Raw genomic sequence first — 20,978 nt, forward strand, 5'->3', positions numbered from 1 at the left:
CACCCTCTTGACACTGAGGTAGTAGCCCTACCCCTCTTCTAGAAAGCGATCTGGCTACATTCTAGAAAAGTCCTTAAAGATGATCATACCCTCTATTCAGTAATTCTGCTTCCAGAAATCTTAGGGAAATTATCAGAAAATCAGAGGCACCTGGGTGGCTCCATCGGTTGAGCATCTGACTCTTGGTTTTGGCTCAGGTCATGATCTCAGGGTCATGGGATGGAGCCCCATGTCGGGCTCCACGCTCAGCAGGGAGTCTGCTTGAGATTCTCTCCCTCTCCCTCTGCCCCTCCCCACAGCGCACGCTCTCGCTCACATGCGCTTTCTCTCTCTAATAATAAATAATCTTAAAAAAAAGAAATTCAAAGATTCATATACAAAGCTTCATCACAAAATCAGATATAATATTTAAAAAGAGGGGTTCCTGATTGGCTCAGCTGGTTGAGCAAGTGACTCTTGATCTCAGGGTCGTGAGTTTGAGTTCCACATTGGGAGTAGAGTTTACTTAAATAAATAAAAATAAAAATAATTTTTTTAAAAAGTTCAAAACTAAATAAATAACATTTTAAAAAATATATATTAAAAAGGAAAAAACTGGGGCGCCTGGGTGGCTCAGATGGTTAAGCATCTGCCTTCAGCTCAGGTAATGATCCCAGGGTCATGGGACTGAGGCCCACATAGGGCTCCTTGCTCAGCGGGGAACCTGCTTCTCCCTCTTCCTCTGCATCCCCCCGCCCCGCCCCCCGCTCATGCTCTCTCTCTTGCGCAGGGGCAGAGGGAGAGGGAGAAGCAAACTGCCTGCTGAGCAGGGAGCCCGATGCAGTGCTTGATCCCAGGACCCTGGGATCATGACCTGAGCCAAAGGCAGCCACTTAACCAACTGAGCCACCCAGGCACCCCAAATAAAATCATAAAAAAAAAAAAAAAAAAACAGAAAAAAAAAACTGACAACTACCTGAATTTCCTACATTTGGGGAAAACTTAACCAGTATACCTAATGATGGAAAAACCTGTAGCCATTAAAATTGGTGTTTTAATTTGTAAGGACGCAAGGAAATGCTTATAATTCGATGTTAAGTTAAAATGCAATATATAAAACTGCATACGATATGATTCAAATGATTTATTCATTGATTCCACAAACTTTAGCCAAGCCCCAATGTTTCAGGCAGAAATAAATGGGCTTTGGAAATTAAAAATGAATGTGACTTATTCTGTGCTGTCAATCTAGTAGGGGAAACAGACACAAAGGCAGATTGCTCTAATGCAATATGGTAAGAGCAGAAGTGAAGCCAAACCCCAGAGTGGGGGCCTGCAGGAATGTGGGGTGTTGAGGGAAAGGTTCCAGGGGAACGTGACAAGGCAGCTGAGTCTTAAAAGAGGGCAAGCTTGTCATGCTCAGGGAGGGAGGGCTTCAGGAAGAGCAGAGATATAGGAGTAAGGAACAGTGGGAGTACATCAAATATACACAGTTAAAAAAGAGAGACAACGGGCCCATAATGGAGTCACTTGTACTAAGCCCCATATCAGCAAAACAAGACTCACACCTCACCTAACAGCAGTTTCAACCTCTCCTGGGAGCATAATCTTAAACCAGTAAACGTGGAATTTCCTGACAGCACTAGGGAGGTGATCTGCCTGACAGACCCTTTCTGGCCCCCACAGAAAGATGAGGTGCTCTACTCTTTCCTTGTTCCTAAACCCCTTCTGCCCATAAAAGTCTGCCATTTTGTTTGGCTCTTGGGAACTCCTTTCCATTTGCTAGATGGGATGCTGCCCGATTCATGATTCAATGAATAAAGCCAACCTGATCTTTAAACTTACTCCGCTGAATTTTGTTTATTAACAACACACAGAGAAAATAATGGAACACCAAAAAATAATAGGCCAAAAAATTAACAATGATTACCTCTGGATAACAGGATTACAGGTAATTCTTGCTCTTGCCTTAATTCTTGATTTGGAAATATTCTTATAAAGAATCACACAGAACTCAGTGAATCTATGCTACTGAATTTATAATAAAAAAAAATCAATTTGAGTGAAGAATGTAGGCTATGAAGATTTCTAAAATATTTTCAAGTTCTAAAAATCTGTGATTCTAAGAGAAAGAAATAGCATTAGAAGATTTAGCTTGGGGGCGCCTGGGTGACTCAATTGGTTAAGGTCAGGTCATGATCCAGGGGTCCTGAGGTCGAGTTCCACATTGGGCTCCTTGCTCTGCAGGGAGCCTGTTTCTCCCTCTGCCTGCCACTCCCCCTGCTTGTGTGCACTCTCTCTCTCTGTCAAATAAATAAATAAATAAAATCTTAAAAAAAAAAAAGAAGAAGAAGAAGAAGAAGATTTAGCTTGGAAAAAAATAAATCCTAACCTAGAAAAAAAAAAAGTATCCTTGGAAAGTGTGATTCTGAACAAAGATTTTCTTTTTACCTTCTGCTTCCTATTTTCCTTTTTATTTTTGCCTCTACATTTCATTGCAGAATGCATAGCAGTCTAACCTGGCCTCTGCTAGCATGAAAAGGGAGACATCAGAAGAGAGGAACAGGCGACTGGTTGTTATCCTGTAACTGCACCATCAGTGTTGACACGCATGAATCTAACACCCCCGACCCCCTTGCCCACGCTGACAAATGAAGGACCAAGGCCCCCAGTCAGCTGAGAATTGCCACGGGACACACCAGGGCACAGTGGGAAGAGAACACAGGAGCACTGTCACCTCTGTAACCTTGGTTTTCCAATCATCTGCCTTCCTTCCCAGATTACTCACCCAGCTCAAACAACGGTGACTCGAAGTTACCAAGAGGCTGATTTCTCCTCCAAAAGATATTATGACCATGTCCAGGACTGACCCCCCCAAATCAAAACCTTTATAAAGCAACTAGTGCTTTTATCCAAATGCTTCCCACCAGCCCCAAAGTGTCACAGAGGGCAGGGGGACTCTGGGGGCTCCTGTCTAATTCTCCCTCTCAGAAGAGTCCTAGTTTGGATGTGACCATTTTATGGTCACCCTACATCCATCTGACAGTCCTCCCCGTACTCCTGCGCCTCTCTCTACCCCCATGCCCTCAGTTGCCGGCCATGTTTCCCTTCCCTGAGAAAGGAAAGCAGACAAGGCAAGTTACCTTACTTCCTCCACAAGTCCTATTCTAGTTGAATAAATCTCTCAAAAATAAAGTACAAAATTCTTACAAAGGCCAAGTTCTAGCACTTACTAGCAAACCACACAACTTTCAAACTTGTCATCTTTTGAACTCCTACTGCCCTGGCTGCAACAGAACCAAAGAAATGGTCCTACTGTCATCAGAAACAGACTATGAACTGTATTTCCTTACAGAGCAAAAAAGGCTGTGGCCCTTACAAATCTCTGATGTAATCCAGTGATTCTATTTTTTTCATCACAAGGAGTTTTATAAACTGCAACAATTGCTCACACCAATAATTTCTGCCTGATCAATAACGTGGAAAACATTAAGTAGGCCTAACCACGCTCTGCCGGCTGGCAAGGGCTAAGAACCAAAGGCATAACCTGCCTAATTACCAAAGGTACTTCCTTGAGTCACCTGTAACACTGAAAGTATTACTATTGTTAGTTCAAATTAGAATAATAAATAGCTTATAAGAATAAAGACTTATTCGAGACTCTTCATCAACATTTGCCATTAGAGCAATCTTTTTTAAAAAGCATTCCACTTGAAAGTGAGACAAGGGGCCAAGCAGTGGATGAGTGAATTGTTGCTGGGTGGCCCTATCTTCACAAAGTCTTCTACACGACTCCGGGGGCCAGCTCAGGGGGCCAGCTCTGGTGACAGTCCCAGCTGTACCCCTTTCTAGCTGTGTTATCTCTCTGAGCCTTGGTTTCCCCATTTAGAAGAAGGTGATGACATAAATATCACTTATCTAGCAAGAGTCATCAGAGATAAAAATAATGTAACATACTACCTGAATTTTTATCAGTCTACAGTCTGTCTCCCCCAAACACAATGTAAGCTCCAAGAGGGCAGACACTTGATGTACTATATTCACTGCCATCTCCCCACTAACTGAGACGATGCCTAAAACAGACAGCCCACAGTAAATATTTGTTGAACAAATGACAAGTGTCTACCCGACACACAATAAAGGTATTGCTTTTTTTCATAACTTCAGCCCACAAGTTTTCTCCATCCTTTTGCTCTTTTCCATCTTTCTTTTAGGCCCAGACACTGTTTTCCTTGGGCTCAGGGCTCTGTCTCACCCCAACAATATGAATATGTAGCACAGCTGCTAAAAATTAGCATCAGATCTGTTAACTGACTGTGAAACTGGCAGCAAGAGAAACTACTAGGACCAGGAGCCTAAGTCCGCCAACATTATACAGTGGAGAAGCATGCTGAGATGCTTTTTAATTACATCTGGTTTTTGAAAAAATGATTCTTGCAACTACAATTTTATGTCCTCACCAAAAATATCCCAAGTGAGAGAAAGAGATGATGTGGGCCCCATTCTCATCTTTGACCCCAACTGGTTAAGCAGACAAGATGACAAGACCAAGCAGCAGCTGCTTCTGACACTATTCCATAAAATGGATTCTGGTCACTTAAAAGGGACCAATTGAAATTGACAGCATTAAACATTTTTAAAGAATTTTTTAAAACCCAGGTACATGAAAAGTATCTTAAATTGACTCACCAACTAATCATTGCTGAGACCCAAGGGTACATTCTTCTGCAGGAGGGTTCACACATTTCCTCTGATCACTACCAAAGCTCTACAATCCCACTCAGTCTGAATACTCAAAGCCAATATTCTAGCAGATCTAGACAACAGTGTATAGTATGCTCTTTTGGGGAGAGAAAATACTCCTCTGGGCACTATGTACCCATCAAGTTCTTGGTGTGAATACACGTTTCCTTCCTAATGTGAACTGTTAATGTTAACTTCCTCCTGCAGGTTATGCATCATCACTCCACCAATGCCAACAGGCCCTTCTCCCTTCTAAAAATCAGAATGGTGGTGTGCCTGGCTGGCTCAGTCCTCTTGATCTTAGGGTCATGAGTCCAAGCCCTACATTGGGTGTAGAGCCTACTTAAAAAAGATTCTTTTAGGGGCACCTCGGTGGCTCAGTAGGTTAAGCGGCTGCCCTTGGCTCAGGTCATGATCCCAGGGTCCTGGGATCAAGCCCCACATAGGGCTCCCTGCTCAGCGGGGAGCCTGCTTCTCCCTCTCCCCCCTTCCTCTGCAACTGCACACACTCTCTCTCTCTTTCTAATCTTTAAAAAATAATCTTTAAAAATATGGGTTTTTTTTTTTAATTTTTTACATAAGTAAATAAAATCAGAAATGGCCACATTTTCACATAACCATCTCATTCCATGATGGGTGAATGGGCTTACTACAGGCAAAACATAAAAAAGGATGAAGAGGTGTCCAACGGGGACACCTCCACAAGCATTTCTCCCACTTGGCATTCACTAAAGTTCTCCCACTCATAAGCCATTCTAATCATAACATCTCAAGGAAAAAGACTGCTTGATTCACATTTCCCTAGGCTGTAAATCACCAAACCTTTTTGAGAGTGAGGACATCTGAACAAAGTAAAAATGAACAAACCAGAGTAGATGACCACCTCATCTGCCCCAAACTGTCCTTGAGGGGAAAAAATGTGGATTTTTTTTTTTTTAAGATTTTATTTATTTATTTGACAGAGAGAGACACAGTGAGAGAGGGAATACAAGCAGGGGGAATGGGGGAGGGAGAAGCAGGCTTCCCACGGAGCAGGGAGCCCGATGCGGGGCTCGATCCCAGGACCCTGGGATCATGACCTGAGCCGAAGGCAGACGCTTAACGACTGAGCCACCCAGGTGCCCCGAGTTACAGTTTTAAATACAACAATCCATATTTCAGAAAAAAAGGAAGTGTTTATACTGTAAAAGCATGACCAAGATACCTACTATACTGGGTAAAATACAAAAGAGGTCCTACTGAGATTGGAGAGGTAAGATGTACAACATGAAAAACATAATACAGAAGTAAATGCCTCTATGTCAAAAACCCTAATTTTTAAAAAAGTGAATCCACTGGATGAAGTGAAATAAGTTATCCAAAGATTTCATATCGCGTAGAAGTAGAAAATTGTTAAAAATTTCAAGAAACTCTATTAATGACATGGCATTATAGTCAGACACATACTAACATATTCTCCATAAGAACATGAACATCTCTCTTTGGTGAGTTTTCACATGGTTTTCTATAATTTCGGGATCTGGTCAAACTCTTCCCAGACATTCATCCACCAGACAGAAGGTCAGAGACAATGCAGGACAGGCTACAGAACTGGCGGGGCCTGGCACCAAATGAAAATGCAGGGCCTCTTGCTCCAAATTTATTAAGAGTTACAAGACAGCAACAGCAGAGCACTGAATCACGCGTGCATGAAACCATCTGACTGCAGGTCACATGCCCATAATGCCAGCCCTGGTGACAAGTATAGACACAGTCTAACAAAAGACCCTGACCTGATATGATTCTAGAAGAATGCCTGGCAGGTGACAGGTGCTCACTATGCTCTGCCTGGAAGTCCTAGGAGCTCAGCTCCCCAAAAGGCCCATAAAAGCAAAGTACTACTTCATCTAGTCAAAAATTGAACTAATTAAATTACGACACTAGTACACATCTAGAATTTATACCAAACACTGACAGGGAACAAAGAAACATTGTGCACTAAATACATTCCACAATGTTTAATTAGAAAGCTAATTAAGTCAAGGCCCAGCCCTTCTTAATACTAGGCCCCAAAAGATACCTCTCTTCCCAGCCTGACTATTGTCTTCCAAGAACTGGACAAGATGCCAAAGATAGAGCAGCTGGTGAGCAGTTAACACAACGACCTCCAATTCAGAGACTGCCCCTCCCTTCCCAGCACTGCAGGACCAGCAGGCCCTTCAGAAGACAAAGTCAGTCCTCTGGTTTGGGTAGACTGGGTCACTTCGGGTATTATTTTTTAGGTCTGATATGGAAAGTTGCTTCTGGGACTCCTCAGGTCCTGTCTGCACGGCTCCCCCTCTTTCAAACCTCCTGGATCCACTTTTACCCCCTAGGTTCCTTCAGGCCACCAGATCACTCCCAATTTTAGAAAAAGCGGGGGAGAAGGCCTGACGAGTGATAACCGTACGGCTTAATACTGGGTGAGAAGAGACTTCAGGAAGATTAAGGGATAGAGGGAGAAAATTCCAATCTAACCTTTCACACAAGCCAGGGCCTGTTCGCTACCGTAACCAGTAAGATACGGCCCTCTACACTCCTGGCATTATTATAGGCATACCTCGTTTCATTGCACCCCGCTTTACTGCACTTTGCAGATATTATGTTTTTCAAAATTGAGCATCTGTGGCAACCGTGCTTCGAGCAAGTCTACCGGCGCCATTTTTCCAACAGCATTTGCTCACTTTGTGTCTCTGTGTCACATCTTGGTAATTCCTGCAATATTTCAAACTTGTTCATTATTATCATAAGTGCTATGGTGATCTGTGATCAGGGATTATGACTCACTAAAAGCTCAAATGATGGTTTGCATGTTTTAACAATGAAGTATTTTTAAATTAAGGCATGTACATTTCTATGCTATATTTATATGCATATAAATATACATACTTTTAAAATATATATATATACTTTAATGCTATTGCACACTTAACAGACTCCAGTGTGTAGTGTATTTTTTTTTTTAAGATTTTTAAAATTTATTCATTTGAGACAGGGAGATACAGAGAGAGAGCATGAGCAGGGGGAGGTGCTGAGGCAGAGGGAGAAGCAGGCTCTCCGCGGAGCCAGGAGCCTGATGCGGGGCTCGATCCCAGGACCCTGGGATCAGGACCTGAGCCGAAGGCAGACGCTCAACCGACTGAGCCACGCAAGTGCCCCCAGTGTAGTGTAAACATAACTCTTATATGCACTGGGAAACCAAAAAAATTTGTTTGACTCACTTTATTCTGATATTTGCTTTATTGTGAATTAAACCTGCAGTATCTCTAAGGTGTGCTGTGCATGCATGGAGTTTTTTAGATATTGTATGGGCAGCCACTAAAATTCTAATTTTGTACAATTCCATCTTCCTCCAGAAAAGAGAACTAATATGTCCCAGGAATCTACTCTGCCAGAGCACTGCACTAGACAATTTACATACCACTGCAATTATTCTGAAGAACAATGCCATGAGATAGATATTCATAACTTTTACAAGTTGAAGAAACTGAGGCTCAGAAAGTACTTTGCTCAGGGTCCTCCAATTGGTTGGTTCACTTAAAACTCACGTTTATCTGACTCCGAATTACAATTCTGACAATAAGGTTTCTTTCAAGCGCCTACCTTTACCTAACTCATGCAACTTAATGTACTACCAACAAAAAACAATTACGACACCTGGGTCGCTCAGTCAGTTAAGCATCCAACTCTTGGTTTTGGCTCAGGTCATGATCTCAGGGTTGTGAGATCGGGCCCCAAGCCGAGCTCCCTGCACTGCTTGGGATTCCCTTTCCCTCTCCTTCTGCCTCTCCAGCTCCAGCTCGTGCTCTCACTCTCTCTCTCGCTCTCTCTCAAAATAAATAAAAAAATCTTAAAAAAAGAAAAAAAAAACCCTCCAACACAAGAATTGGGACTCACAAAGAGACGCCTTGTATTCAATTCACGCATTCAACAAGTATTTTCTTTTTAAAGATTTTATTTATTTATTTGAGAGAGAGCATAAGCAGGGGAGGGGCAGAGCGAGAAGCAGACTCCCCGCTGAGCGGGGAGCCCAATGCAGGGCTTAGATCCCAAGGTCCTGAGATCCTGACCTGAGCTGAAGTCAGACGCTTAACCTACTGAGCCACCCAGGAGCCCCTCGATTTATTTATTTATTATGGGCCACTTTGTGCCAAGCCCTGTGCTAAGAGCTGGATAAGAAACAGTGAATGAGGATAGTCAGAAGTCTGTGTTGCACCAGTTGGTACATCACGCATACAGGCAATTCCAAGGCAGTGTGACTGGCATCAGGATAGGAGAAGCAACTTTAATCAAACACCTTTGCTGTCTTCTCTACTTCTCCCCCAGCAGCTCCTCCTTCAGCTTCCACCAAATTTTAGTAGTTTAGTTTGGGGTGACATATCTGGCTGTGCCTGATACATCATAAAACCTTTCAGATCGGCAAATACCTACCCCTATCAGATTTTTTCACCATCTCCTATTTTTCCTCAGTGGTTCTCATAATTTCTACAACCAATTTCAAAAGAATGAATGTTAACTGAGTTTGCCCAGAGTAAGAAATAACTGAAACATTTATCCTCACCACAGTTTTTTCTCAATGTCAAAACTCCGACCATCTTTAAGGACTGACTCGATCCTCCTGGAGGAAATAGTCAGCATGAAGTGCTCCCTCAACAGCACTCCCTTTACTTAAATATCTAGGGTAGCACCTGAACTCTAGCTGCCTGTGTTCTTGTCTCCCCACTGGAGCATGAGTTCCTGAAGGAAAAGACCAGGCCTTATTCATATTCGAGACAGTATCTCTCTATGTGTATCCCTCAGTACCTAGCAGAGAGTAAATATCCTACCGATACTCGTTGAAAGTAAACAAACAGAATTATTTACCATCTACATATTTGCCACTCTATTTGTTTTTTATTAAAGGTTTTAAAAATTAACTATAATATGATCTAGTGTTCCTCTGATTACAGTTCAAAATGTGTATGTGCCACTCTTCAGGCCCAAAACACCTTGCTAGGAACAATATACAAAATCTACCTCTATGCCTTTACTTCTTACTTCAGGGAAAGAAAGGAGCAGAGCAAACACTGAATAAATATTTACTGAATGAAGAAAGGCATTGATGATTATAATAGAGAATGGTAAAAGTTAAATTTTAAAAGATATGCTCACCAAGGATTTTCTCCCCGCTTCTTAAACCCATTCTTCTACCATTTTCAGAGGGCTCCTCGGCCTATCCCTGGAGCCTATGCCTCGCTCCTGAGCTGTCTATTCCCTCCTCCCATTCTCTCTTGAACCAATTGTGACCAGCAGTGAAACTGGCCTTGTCAAAGTCGCCAACAACCTCCACATTGCCCAACCCTATTGTCAAGGCCTAGTCCTTCCCTAACTTATTTTACTGACATTAAACAGAGTTGAACACTCCCCTCTGGCATGAAACACTTTCTTCTCCTGGATGGCAGGACTCCATGATCTCTTGACCTTCCTCCTACCTCAGTGGCTGTCCCTTGTCAGTCCTTTTCTGGGTCCTCTTTATCTCCTCCCCACCTTTTAACTGCTGAAGAGGCTCAAGACTCAGTCCTCTCACTTCCTCTCTTCTCTATTTACGCTCATTCCCTATGTAATCTGTCCATTCTCATGATTTTATTTTTTTTTTAAAGATTTATTTATGTATCTGAGAGAGAGAGCACAAGCACCAGGGGCAGAAGGAGAGGGAGAGAGAATCCCAAGCAGACTCTGCACTGAGCGCAGAGCCCAACACAGGGCTCAATCTCACAACCCTGAGATCATGACCTGAGCCAAAACCAAGTCAGAAGCTTAACTGACTCTGCCACCCAGATGTCCCCATTCTCATGGTTTTAAATATACTGACACATCCTGACTAGTATCCCAACCCCAACCTCCTTCTTGAGCTGCAAACCCAACATATATCAACAAATGACTTAACATCTCCATGTGGATAATTGCTAAGCAATATAGTCATAATATGATTGAAATATAACTTAGTTTCTTCCTCTAATCTTCTTTCAGTATTCCTCATTTCAGTATATGACAACTCCATTTTTCAAGCTGTGTAGGCTAAAACTCTTGATATGACTGCGGTAGAGATTGCTAGTTGCCTCCTCATTATATATTCAGCCACCAAGAAGGCCAAGAAGGTGTAAGCAATGATGTGTGACACTTTCTGATCATGTCCTTAAGGGATAGGAACATGCCCTCCCCTCCCCTTTAGTCCCTAAGTACTGGAATGCAGATGTGCGAGTAGGTGCTGGAGCCGCCATATTGGACTACGAGCTAGATGCCTCACACCGAGGATGATAGGGCACAAAACAAAATGAGTCTGGATCCCTAGCAATCATGAAGTTACTGAACCAGCTCCCAACCACCTACTCAGATTTTTACTTGAAAATAAAATAAGCTTCTACCTTGTTTAAGCTATTATTGTTTTGGATCGCTAGGCTCCAACAAACGAACCAATATCTTAACCAATGCACAGAATTTTGAATCTGGAAGTAATCAACCTAAATAGACTACAATTGGGGCGCCTGGGTGGCTCAGATGGTTAAGCGTCTGCCTTCAGCTCAGGTCATGATCCCAGCGTCCTGGGATCGAGCCCCGCATCGGGCTCCCTGCTCAGCGGGGAGCCTGCTTCTCCCTCTCCCTCTGCCTCTCTCCCTGCTCATGCTCTCTCTCTCTCTGTATCTCTGTGTCTCAAATGAATAAATAAAATCTTTAAAAATAAATAAATAAATAAATAGACTACAATTATGTGGCAATGGCTTGGGGGTCAGCATGGGCACAGATGTTGCAGGACAGAAGGTTGGTAACCCTTGTTAGACCACAACAAAATATATGGTAAAACCCATGACATCTTCAATGACTGCCTGCATGCCAACATGGCCTGTAATTCTAGGGGAACTGGTTGAACAATTCAGAATTTGGGTGCTTACTGGCTTCTTGCCACTTTTTAAGCAAGAAGTCCCATGAAAAGGAGACAGATTCAAGCTACAACCTGCCAATTTGCATGCAGAGATAAAAGGGAATATAGGTCTGCCTAAGACATGTCCACAGCCTACAGTCTAAAACTCCTCAGAATCTGGTAATTCGGAGGCTAAATAGGGTTGATAAAGCCAACTCCTTCACTATCCAGCAGGAAAGAAGCTGGAGAAACTGTTCATCGCCCAGAAGGGGATATTCTCCAATGACATATTCCCAGAGGAAAACAGATACTGAAAACCACCACAAAGGGCAAGGGACAAGGGAGTTCCTCCAAGAGAGCAGACCAAGGGCTGCTAAATGAGCAGTCAGGAACTCCTGCCAAGGCAGGAAGTCCCCACAACACGGCCTGGCAGGAGCTAATAATGGCTAAGGACCAGTGAGGGGTCTGTACTCCCCATTTTTCCCTTTCCCAAACTAGAGTTCTATTTCCATTATTCTGTCCTACTCAATCACAGTACATAAGGTGGGGACACACGCGCATGACATCTTGTATCTCAATCTAAAGGTTCCTAGACTGTATATCAATCAGCCAGAGATTCTGGGCTCTGAAATTGACTGAAGGCTGTCTCTTTTGGAAAGGTGCACAGTGTGTTCTAGATTTGGGAAGAAGGGTCTGGAAAGAAAGGCCTAGACTGTCCTCCCCCTCTAACAAAAGAGAATTTTTAGGTGAACATTTGGCTACCCAGTAGAACCCATACTTCTCAGCTTCTCAGCAAGAAGCTGTGGCCACGTGCCTTAGGTTCTGCCTATATTTTTCATTAGCCAATGGGAGTGAGCAGAAGTGATCACGAGGCTTCCAAGTTGTGCCATTCGACAGAAGGAGTATGATTTCTCCTTCCCCTCTCCTCTCTTCCCTCCTGCTAGAATGCAGACATGTACAGACCAAAAGATGGAAGCCATGTGTCAGGCAAGTTGGTACTATGCGACAGAAGGCACCTGGGCCCCTAATGAACACAGAGCGGCCTCAGCAGCCCCAGCCTCCTATTTGGAGAGAAATAAACCTCAATCTGGCGTAAGCAGCTGTAACTGCAGGTCTCTGTTACAAAGGTCCGCCCAGTGATATCCCGACTCACACGGCTATTCTCGACTCCACTCTTTCACACGCCACGTCCATGGCATTACCCAGTGCTAGGGTCTCCCGCCCCTATCTGACCAATCACTATCTGACCCTTTGTTACTTCTTCACACTAATCCTGTCCGGGGACTCCTGTGACGGCCTCCTTTCTGCTTTCACTTTCCCCTTTTGTCTGTGCACTTCACAGCATATAATTCTTTTAAAACATAAATAAGAATGGGGCACCTGGCTAGCCCCATCAGTGGAGCATGAGACTCTTGATCTTGGGGTCATGAGTTCGAGCCCCGCATTGGACATAGGGATTAGTTTAAAAATTTAAATAAATAAAGTAAAAAAAACACATAAATCAGAATTTAAGCCCCATGAAGGCAGGGTTTCTGCCTGTACTTTTCATTGGTATATCCTCATGGTCTAGAACAAGACTGGACATATATTATATTTCACCAAATTTAAGATGTCAGTGATTATAAGCTGCACTATTATTTTTTGCACTGCCAAGGAAAAAAATACTGCCCATTAAACCACAACAAAATGGCTGAACAACAGACCAGGACAGAGTTGTAAACAGTTACACCAGCCTCCCGTTGCTTTGAGATTTCTTTCTGAGGAACATGAAGTGTCTGTGACCTTTAGCTGCATTGCCTAGGTATGAAAGGCAACCCTTCTAACTATATGTTCAATTGCAAAATGTGGCACAGCTTCATAAACTTACAGGCTGCTGCCTTTCTAAAGCTCCCTGATGCACTTTGTTGGTGCTTTGCGATAAAATACGGAATCGTGGTCATTCCTCCAACAACAAACATTTTCTTTACTAATATCATACTGACACCCCACTGCTCTTGCCATTCCTCTCTGCATACAAAGTAACATTTGCTTTTAATTACTGCTGATCAAAGCGTGATTTGGAGGAAGGCATTTAAAATGGCAACTAAATTTAACACCCATGGCACTCAATTGAAGGGGCAATAAAATATAAACAGGTAAAACCAGGTGTGCACATAAACAGGAAGTGACAAGTGTGTCAGACCTGCCACCTGGCCAATAGTGATGATACCATTATAACAAGCATCCCAATGTAATAGATGTTAAAATGTGAAGAAAAAAAAGGGGTGGGGAAGGGCATCTCATAACTGACTGAACCCCAGTTATAAGAACTCAAATTTCTGCTGACAGAATGACTGACTTCTGCTCCTGTGCCCTTGCTCAGCAGGCTCCAACCACATTGTCCTCCTTGCTGTTCCTGGAGCCGACCAAGGACACGCCCCTGTTTCCTGCTATTCCTTGTACCTGGGAACACTTTTCCCCCCAGATGGCTCCCTATTATCCCTAAAATTTCTATTCATAAGCCACCTCCTGGAGCACCTGGATGGTTCAGTCGGTTAAGCATCTGACTCTTGATTTCGGCTCAGGTCATGATCTCATCCTAGGATGGAGCCCCGTGTTGGGTTCCACACTCAGCATGGAGTCTGCTAGGGATTCTCTCTCTCCCTCTGCCCCTCCCCCCGCTCGAGCTCCCTCTCTCTCTAATATATAAATAAAATCTTTTTTTTTTAAAGATTTTATTTATATATTTGACAGAGAGAGAGATAGCGAGAGCAGGAACAGAAGCAGGGGGAGTGGGAGAGGGAGAAGCAGGCTTCCCGTGGAGCAGGGAGCCCGATGTGGGACTCGATCCCAGGACCCTGGGACCATGACCTGAGCCGAAGGCAGACGCTTAATGACTGAGCCACCGAGGCGCCCTATAAATAAAATCTTAAAAAAAAAAAAAAAAAGCCACCTCCAAAACTGTACACACTCCATGTCCCCATTACTCTCCCACCCCTTTTGCTGATTTGGTTTTTCTTGGTAGTCTTATCACCACATGACATTCTAAGGGTACATGTTTGTTTATCATGTTTCCTCCCACTGGAATGAAGCTCCATGCAAGCAGCCTCCTGTGGTATCTGACCCACAGCAAGTAAACAGTAAATACAGTTCAATGAGCTGCTTATGGGAGGACACGTCTACCTAGACGTACCCTAAGCACTTAGTGAGCAAATACACTCTGCAACAAGCAAAGGCCTGGAGACCCAAGGGCCTCTCGTCACAAGTCTTTCTGTCTTCTTCCCCTACAAGAATAGGGGGCTATTTGATGAGCTCCACTCTTAGCAATAACTAGGGCTTCCACTGCCCATCTCAAAAGGAACAATTAAAATGCTATAAACATCACAAACTTGCTTAGATTATTTCTGTTTTCAGGTAGTTTAGTAAAGGGATTAAGAACTCTGGAATCAGAGGTGTCTGAGTGGCTCAGTCGATTAAGCATCTGCCTTCAGCTCAGGTCATGATCTCAGGGTCCTGGGACAGAGCCCCACATCGGGCTCCTTGCTCAGCGGAGAGTCTGCTCCTCCCTCTCCCTCTGTGATCCCTCTTGCTCTTGCTCTCTTTCAAATAAATAAATAAAATCTTTAAAAAAAAAGATTTTATTTATTTATTTGACAGAGAGACACACAGTGAGAGAGGGAACATAAGCCGGGGGAGTGGGAGAGGGAGAAGCAGGCTTCCCGCAGATCAAGGAGCCCGATATGGGGCTCGATCCCAGGCCCTGGGACCATGACCTGAGCCAAAGGCAGACGCTTAATGGCTGAGCCACCCAGGCGCCCACAAATAAATAAATAAAATCTTAAAAAAAAAAAAAGAGGGCGCCTGGGTGGCTCAGTTGGTTAAGCGACTGCCTTCGGCTCAGGTCATGATCCTGGAGTCCCAGGATCGAGTCCCACATCAGGCTCCCTGCTCGGCAGGGAGTCTGCTTCTCCCTCTGACCCTCCCCCCTCTCATGCTCTCTCTCTCTCATTCTCGCTCTCAAATAAATAAATAAAATCTTTAAAAAAAAAGTACTCTGAAATCAAACTCTGGATTAGAATCCAGACTCTGCCACTTCCTAGTTGTGTGTCTTTTAGCAAGTTAGTTAATTTCTACCAGCCTCAACTTTCTTATCTGTAAAATGGGGTGATATTACCAACCTTGCTGAGCAAGTTAAATGCTTAGCACATATTAAATGCTCAATAAATGTTAGCTGATATCATAATCGTTCTCTGTCTCTTGACTAAGATGAACAGAAAGGGTGAAGAACGAAGTGGGAGGCTACATCCCACTTCCCTACCAGGCTTGAGAAAGAATCCTAGTTATAGTGTGGCAGCAATTACCTACTGGGAAAAGAGTGAGCTTAGGTTCTGAGGCCTGTTACAAAGAAAGAAAAGGTCAAAGAGATGGAGAAGTCGGAGTAGAAAGGCCAGAGGTGGGGGTGTCTATGTTGGCTCATCTTTCAATGATCCAAAAATCTGCTTGTTCCTTGTCTGGAATTCCTCATCCTCCTTCTCTCAAGCTAGAAACCAAGGAATCATCTTTTTCTCTCCTCTCCCACCCCCGCCTCCTTTACATCAATCTGATTGTTAGAAGTGGGTTAACTTAGATCCTCAATATTTCTGGTGTCTGCCCTCCTCCATCCCCACCGCCAATGCCTTCCTTCGACTCCACTGCCTCGCTGCTAGAGAGCAACACGAGCCTCCTAATCTGTCTCCCGGCCTGCAGCCACCATCTTCCAACCCACTTTTACACCTTGCCAGTCATCTTTCTAACCCCTTCACATTCCTCAAAGGCTTCTTACAGTCTTAACTGACAAAGTTCAAACTCCTAAGTACTTCTGAGACCCTCCAAGATCTGGTGCCTGCCTACCTGCAGGCACTCCCCTAGCAAAATCCTGCCTCTGGGCCCTCATTCTTACTTTTTCCTGGGCTCCCCAGTCTCACAGCCACTTCCAAGAGCCTGTCGCCTGGCAACTACTGCTCAGCATGCAGCATCACTTTTTCTTGAAAGTCTTCACTACAGCACTGCCCCATCAGGGGTCCCTTCTTGTTTTTCTTAATGTCTTGTGCATCCCTCCACAACAGCACTTAGCCCTGGATTGAAATTGTTGGACCTCCTACCTGTATCTATCTCTACCCCCACCCCCCAGTTAAATTACAATTTCTTTAAGAAAAAGGACTTTCTCCTAACCTAACTAACACATAGCTGGAGAGACCTAGCATCTTTAAAAAAAAAAAAAAAATGTTTGTGGAGTGAACAATTTTGGAGAGGCCTGATGAAGGGTTAGTACCAAAAAGACTATAAACTCGATCATATCATGAATGCATTCATGAGAAACAACATTCCTACAGAAAAGCTATGTAGATCAAGCATGTTAGTAGGATATGTATATGGAAGTTACAGTGAATTTACTGTCAGGTGTTAAGCAGTAAAATGTAGTAAAAAGAGTTTTTAGATCAGGCACTTTGGGTTTGAATTCCAACTCTGCCACTTCTAAGCCAGATCACTATGGACAAGTCAGTTAACCTAAATCTCAGTTGCCTCATCTATAAAACAAGGAAAATTTAAGGACCTTCTTGATCGCACTGTTGTATTTAATGAGACAATGGTTGTAAAGTGCCTGGCACGGAGCTGGTTTCTAAGGCTGTTAATAAATGTCGGTCCCTTTCCACTTAGAGAACACTGCTAAAAAGTGCAAGGTCACATATTCTGCGTTTGAGAAGGAAGACTTACCACTCTTCTAAAACCTTGACCACACCCTAACTATCCCAGCCAGCCATCTTGAAGATGAACTAGGTCATAAAGAAGATTAAGCCAAAAAAAAAAAGAAAGAAGAGGAAAAAGCAAATCATTTCAATGCAATTTCATCACCACAGTTGAAAAACAGTTTAAAATACCTGTCCTGCCCTACTCATAGCATCATTTTGGTATAGGAAGAACAACACATGAGTAGGCTACAGACTGAATGTAATGTACATAATGAGCCTTGGAATGTAGGTTCCTGAAGAGAATGAACTTAGTCATGGATCTGCTCCATAGAGCAATGAACTCACTGTAATGTGCCACATAAATAACAAACAATAAGGCACTTAAAGAACTACTCTAGGGGCACCTGGGTGGCTCAGTCATTAAGCGTCTGCCTTCGGCTCAGGTCATGATCCCGGGGTTCTGGGATCGAGCCCCGCCTTGGGCTCCCTGCTCAGCGGGAAGCCCGCTTCTCCCTCTCCCACTCCCCCTGCTTGTGTTCCCTCTCTCGCTGTGTCTCTCTCTGTCAAATAAATAAATAAAATCTTAAAAAAAAAAAAAAAAAGAACTACACAAGAGAAGAAAAGTGTAAGAATTTCAGGTGATCTATGAGAGGGACCCATAATCTAAAATCTTCTAAAGCTACCAGTCTGGTTATAGCAACCTCTATTTTGTAGGGACTGTATTCTCAGACATTTTCATTTTGTCCGAATATACAACTCTGCCTTACCTAATTGCCTAATTTAGATGGAAAGATCACTGTCTTGCCTGTTTTCACACTGAGATGTTATGTTTGAATTTTCAGCAAGAAAAATGTCTTATTTTCTAACCAAATGAATACCACCTACCATATCTGTGACACAGTTTCCACCAAGCAAGTAACAATACAAAGGCAAAAGCTCTGGAAATGGCTTTGTTGATAACTGTTCACTTACTCCCAGAATTAAGGAAATTGATTAAAACAAAACAAAACAAAACAACCCATTAATTTGTTCTAGGTTCTGCTGAGACCGAATTACCAGTTACTGAACTGTTCCTCTTCGTTCAGGTCACCTAATTGTCGAACGTAATTTTATGTTGATCTAACATTAGTGAATTTAATTTTTCACATTTATTTCAATATTCGGTTGACCTTGAAAAATGTTTTTCTGATCTCCTCCACAACGATTACATTTGTTCCTATACGGTCACAAAAAAGTTACAACTTCCTCAAAGACTGGTTAAAGTGCAGTGTAGATTATGCAGTATCTTCCAATGGTCTCTATGCTTTATTTGACAATTTCTCAGTGAAACACCAAGTATGTAAAAACTCTAAACCAGCAGCAACTTAGAGAACGTTAAGAAAAAAAGTAATTTCTGGAAACAAAGGACTACTAAAAAACATCAACTCTTTGCCTTAATTTACCCATTTGAGTTACTGTTAAGAAAGGGAGAGCAGATTTTTAAAAATTACCTAAAACAAAGTGCCTTTAAGGGCATCATCTCTTGAGAGTTCCTACCGGAATGAAAGAAACCATTCAATATTCTTCTAATTTTAGTTAGATTACATTCCTGATGTATTTGAGAAAAAAAAAGTACCCCAGAATGAGCAATCCTGACTCTCCAAATAGCCAAGCATCACAACCCACAAAAATTATTTGTTTCCCTTCCCACCTGACATCTGAACTCACCACTTGCAAGCCCCATCCCTGGAGAATTTTAGTCCCTAAGTAAATATACTGACTACTCTAGCTGAAACGGAAGCATGTACTTAGCCAACCTGATGGATGACTACTTTCATAGTACTGTAGGGAAGTTTTATATGAACTAGTGAAAGAAATGAGGAGGTAGACTGATGAGAGGGAGGCCAGCAGGGGTCCTGAAAGGGTAGCTCCTCATTTGTAAAAAGGCAGGGAAAAGTGAGTAGAATCACAGAAAATTCCTTGTACCTTAATTGCCACTGTTTTTATGACAACCTTATTAAATAATCTTTAAAACATCAAGAAAGAGATCTGTAAAACTCCTTTCAGAAATAATAACGGGGAGTTTACAAAGTCATTTGCTACCATTTGCTTCCTGTTCAGTGTCTGCTACAGCAAAAGACAAGTTGAAAGGGCCTAAAACTAGAAAAAGGATGAATGAGAGAAGTATGCCAGGGGTCATTAGTACTTGTTACATTACAGAATTTAACTGGAATTCACTAGGCTTTTGAGAAGATACATATTCTGTTGAGTATCAAAGAATCTGTCTGTAGGCCACCCCCAAACACAAACGCATGTTTAATCAACTTATTCAAGGCAACAGCCACACATACTTGGGATTTCAAATACTGCCTTTTAAAAAACATACACCCATACATTCTAATTCCACCCAAAATTATTCTTTAAATCTCTGCAGTAAGGCGCGCGTGCACGCACACACACACACACACATTTAACTTGATGTAAATCTAGCCCTTCTTGCTTAAACACCCCGAGGAAAAGAATGAACGCCTCAGTAGGCTTTCCTCTTCTTCAGACCCTACAAGACTCGAAAAGAAGCCAATGGAGTTCAGAACGAAGAAAGAAGGCAAGTAATACAGGAGAATACAACTGGAGACCCTCTCAGGGACTCATTTTATTCTGGGAAAATGTCATCTCCATTCCTTCCCCAAACCCAAAGGCCAGGCACCACTGGCGCAATACCATCCCTGTCCAAAGCGCCAAAGAGTTGCCAACTAATCTCCCAAGGTGTCCCCCAACCTCCTCACCTCGTCAGCGCTCAGCTCCTCCATCGCTTTCCTCTTAATGGTGAAAGGCGTTAGGGAGAGATCCTTCTGTTCTTGAGACCAGGGCGGGAGGAGAATGGAAGGTGTCTATCGGGCTGTCTGGTCCCCCGAATGGGGGAGGTTTCAGAATTGCATAGTCAGAGGTTAAAAAATAAGAACACGAGAGGCACTGAACCGCCTTGGCGTCGGTCACTCCAATCGCCCCAGAGACTCCTACAGCTGCTTGTGCCCCGAGCAGCCTCCTTTGGCCGCCACTGCTGCTGCCCTACAGGGTTATCTTAAGGCGCCACTATTGCCCTCTGCTTCCCAGGTTACCCAGACCAGGGACTCGGGTCTCCAGCTCGTCTCGTGCCCCGAGCCTGCTGGGTCTTCGTGGTAGTGGCGCGGCAGGTGCGCTTCCTCCCGCAGATCCTGCTCTCTTTCCTACCCTTTGCCCCAGGCGGGAACTGTTCGACTGCAGAGTGGATGCCCCGAGGTAAGGCGACCCCAGAGCCGCCGAGGCAGAGCCCAGCACTGAAGAGGGAAGCCCCTCCCCTCCCAAAGCAGGCCGGCCACGCCCCGCCTCCACGCCGGAGCCCGGGCAGGGGGGAGGGGGAGGACGGGACTCGCGGTGCTCCGGATGTAAGAGTAAATCCTCCTACCCCTCCACCCCTACTCTTACCCCCTCGCCCCACCAAGTATTATTCATCAAAACAACAGGGCGGCCATCTTTGAAAGGGATCACGTGACCCCGCCAGAGAGGCGGGGCTCCTGGCCCCAGGACGAGGTAGCCAATGGGCCGCGGGCGTCGCGCCGCCGATTTCCTCTCGCCTGCGTCTCCTCCCCCCACGCCCCACCCCCTCCCCCGCA

At 43.8% G+C, this 20,978-nt stretch overlaps 1 protein-coding gene across 3 annotated transcripts in view; it reads right to left on the reverse strand.

The window, feature by feature from the left end:
• Positions 1 to 20,834, reverse strand: part of UBE4B (ubiquitination factor E4B) — a 123,819-nt gene extending 102,985 nt beyond the window's left edge. The window contains exon 1 of one of the 3 annotated variants that reach the window (XM_045898733.3): positions 20,112 to 20,834. In XM_045898733.3, coding sequence (XP_045754689.1) covers positions 20,112 to 20,135 — 24 coding nt within the window. In that variant the 5' untranslated portion in view covers positions 20,136 to 20,834. The remainder of the gene's footprint in view (positions 1 to 20,111) is intronic. The other 2 variants (XM_054513148.2, XM_045898735.3) reach the window with 2 other exon arrangements.
• Positions 20,835 to 20,978: the final 144 nt, after the last annotated feature.

The sequence above is a fragment of the Mirounga angustirostris genome, unplaced genomic scaffold (assembly GCF_029215605.1).
Source record: "Mirounga angustirostris isolate CCGP_5_RB_7025 unplaced genomic scaffold, mMirAng1.0.hap1 SCAF_4, whole genome shotgun sequence".
Taxonomy (NCBI): Eukaryota; Metazoa; Chordata; class Mammalia; order Carnivora; family Phocidae; genus Mirounga; species Mirounga angustirostris.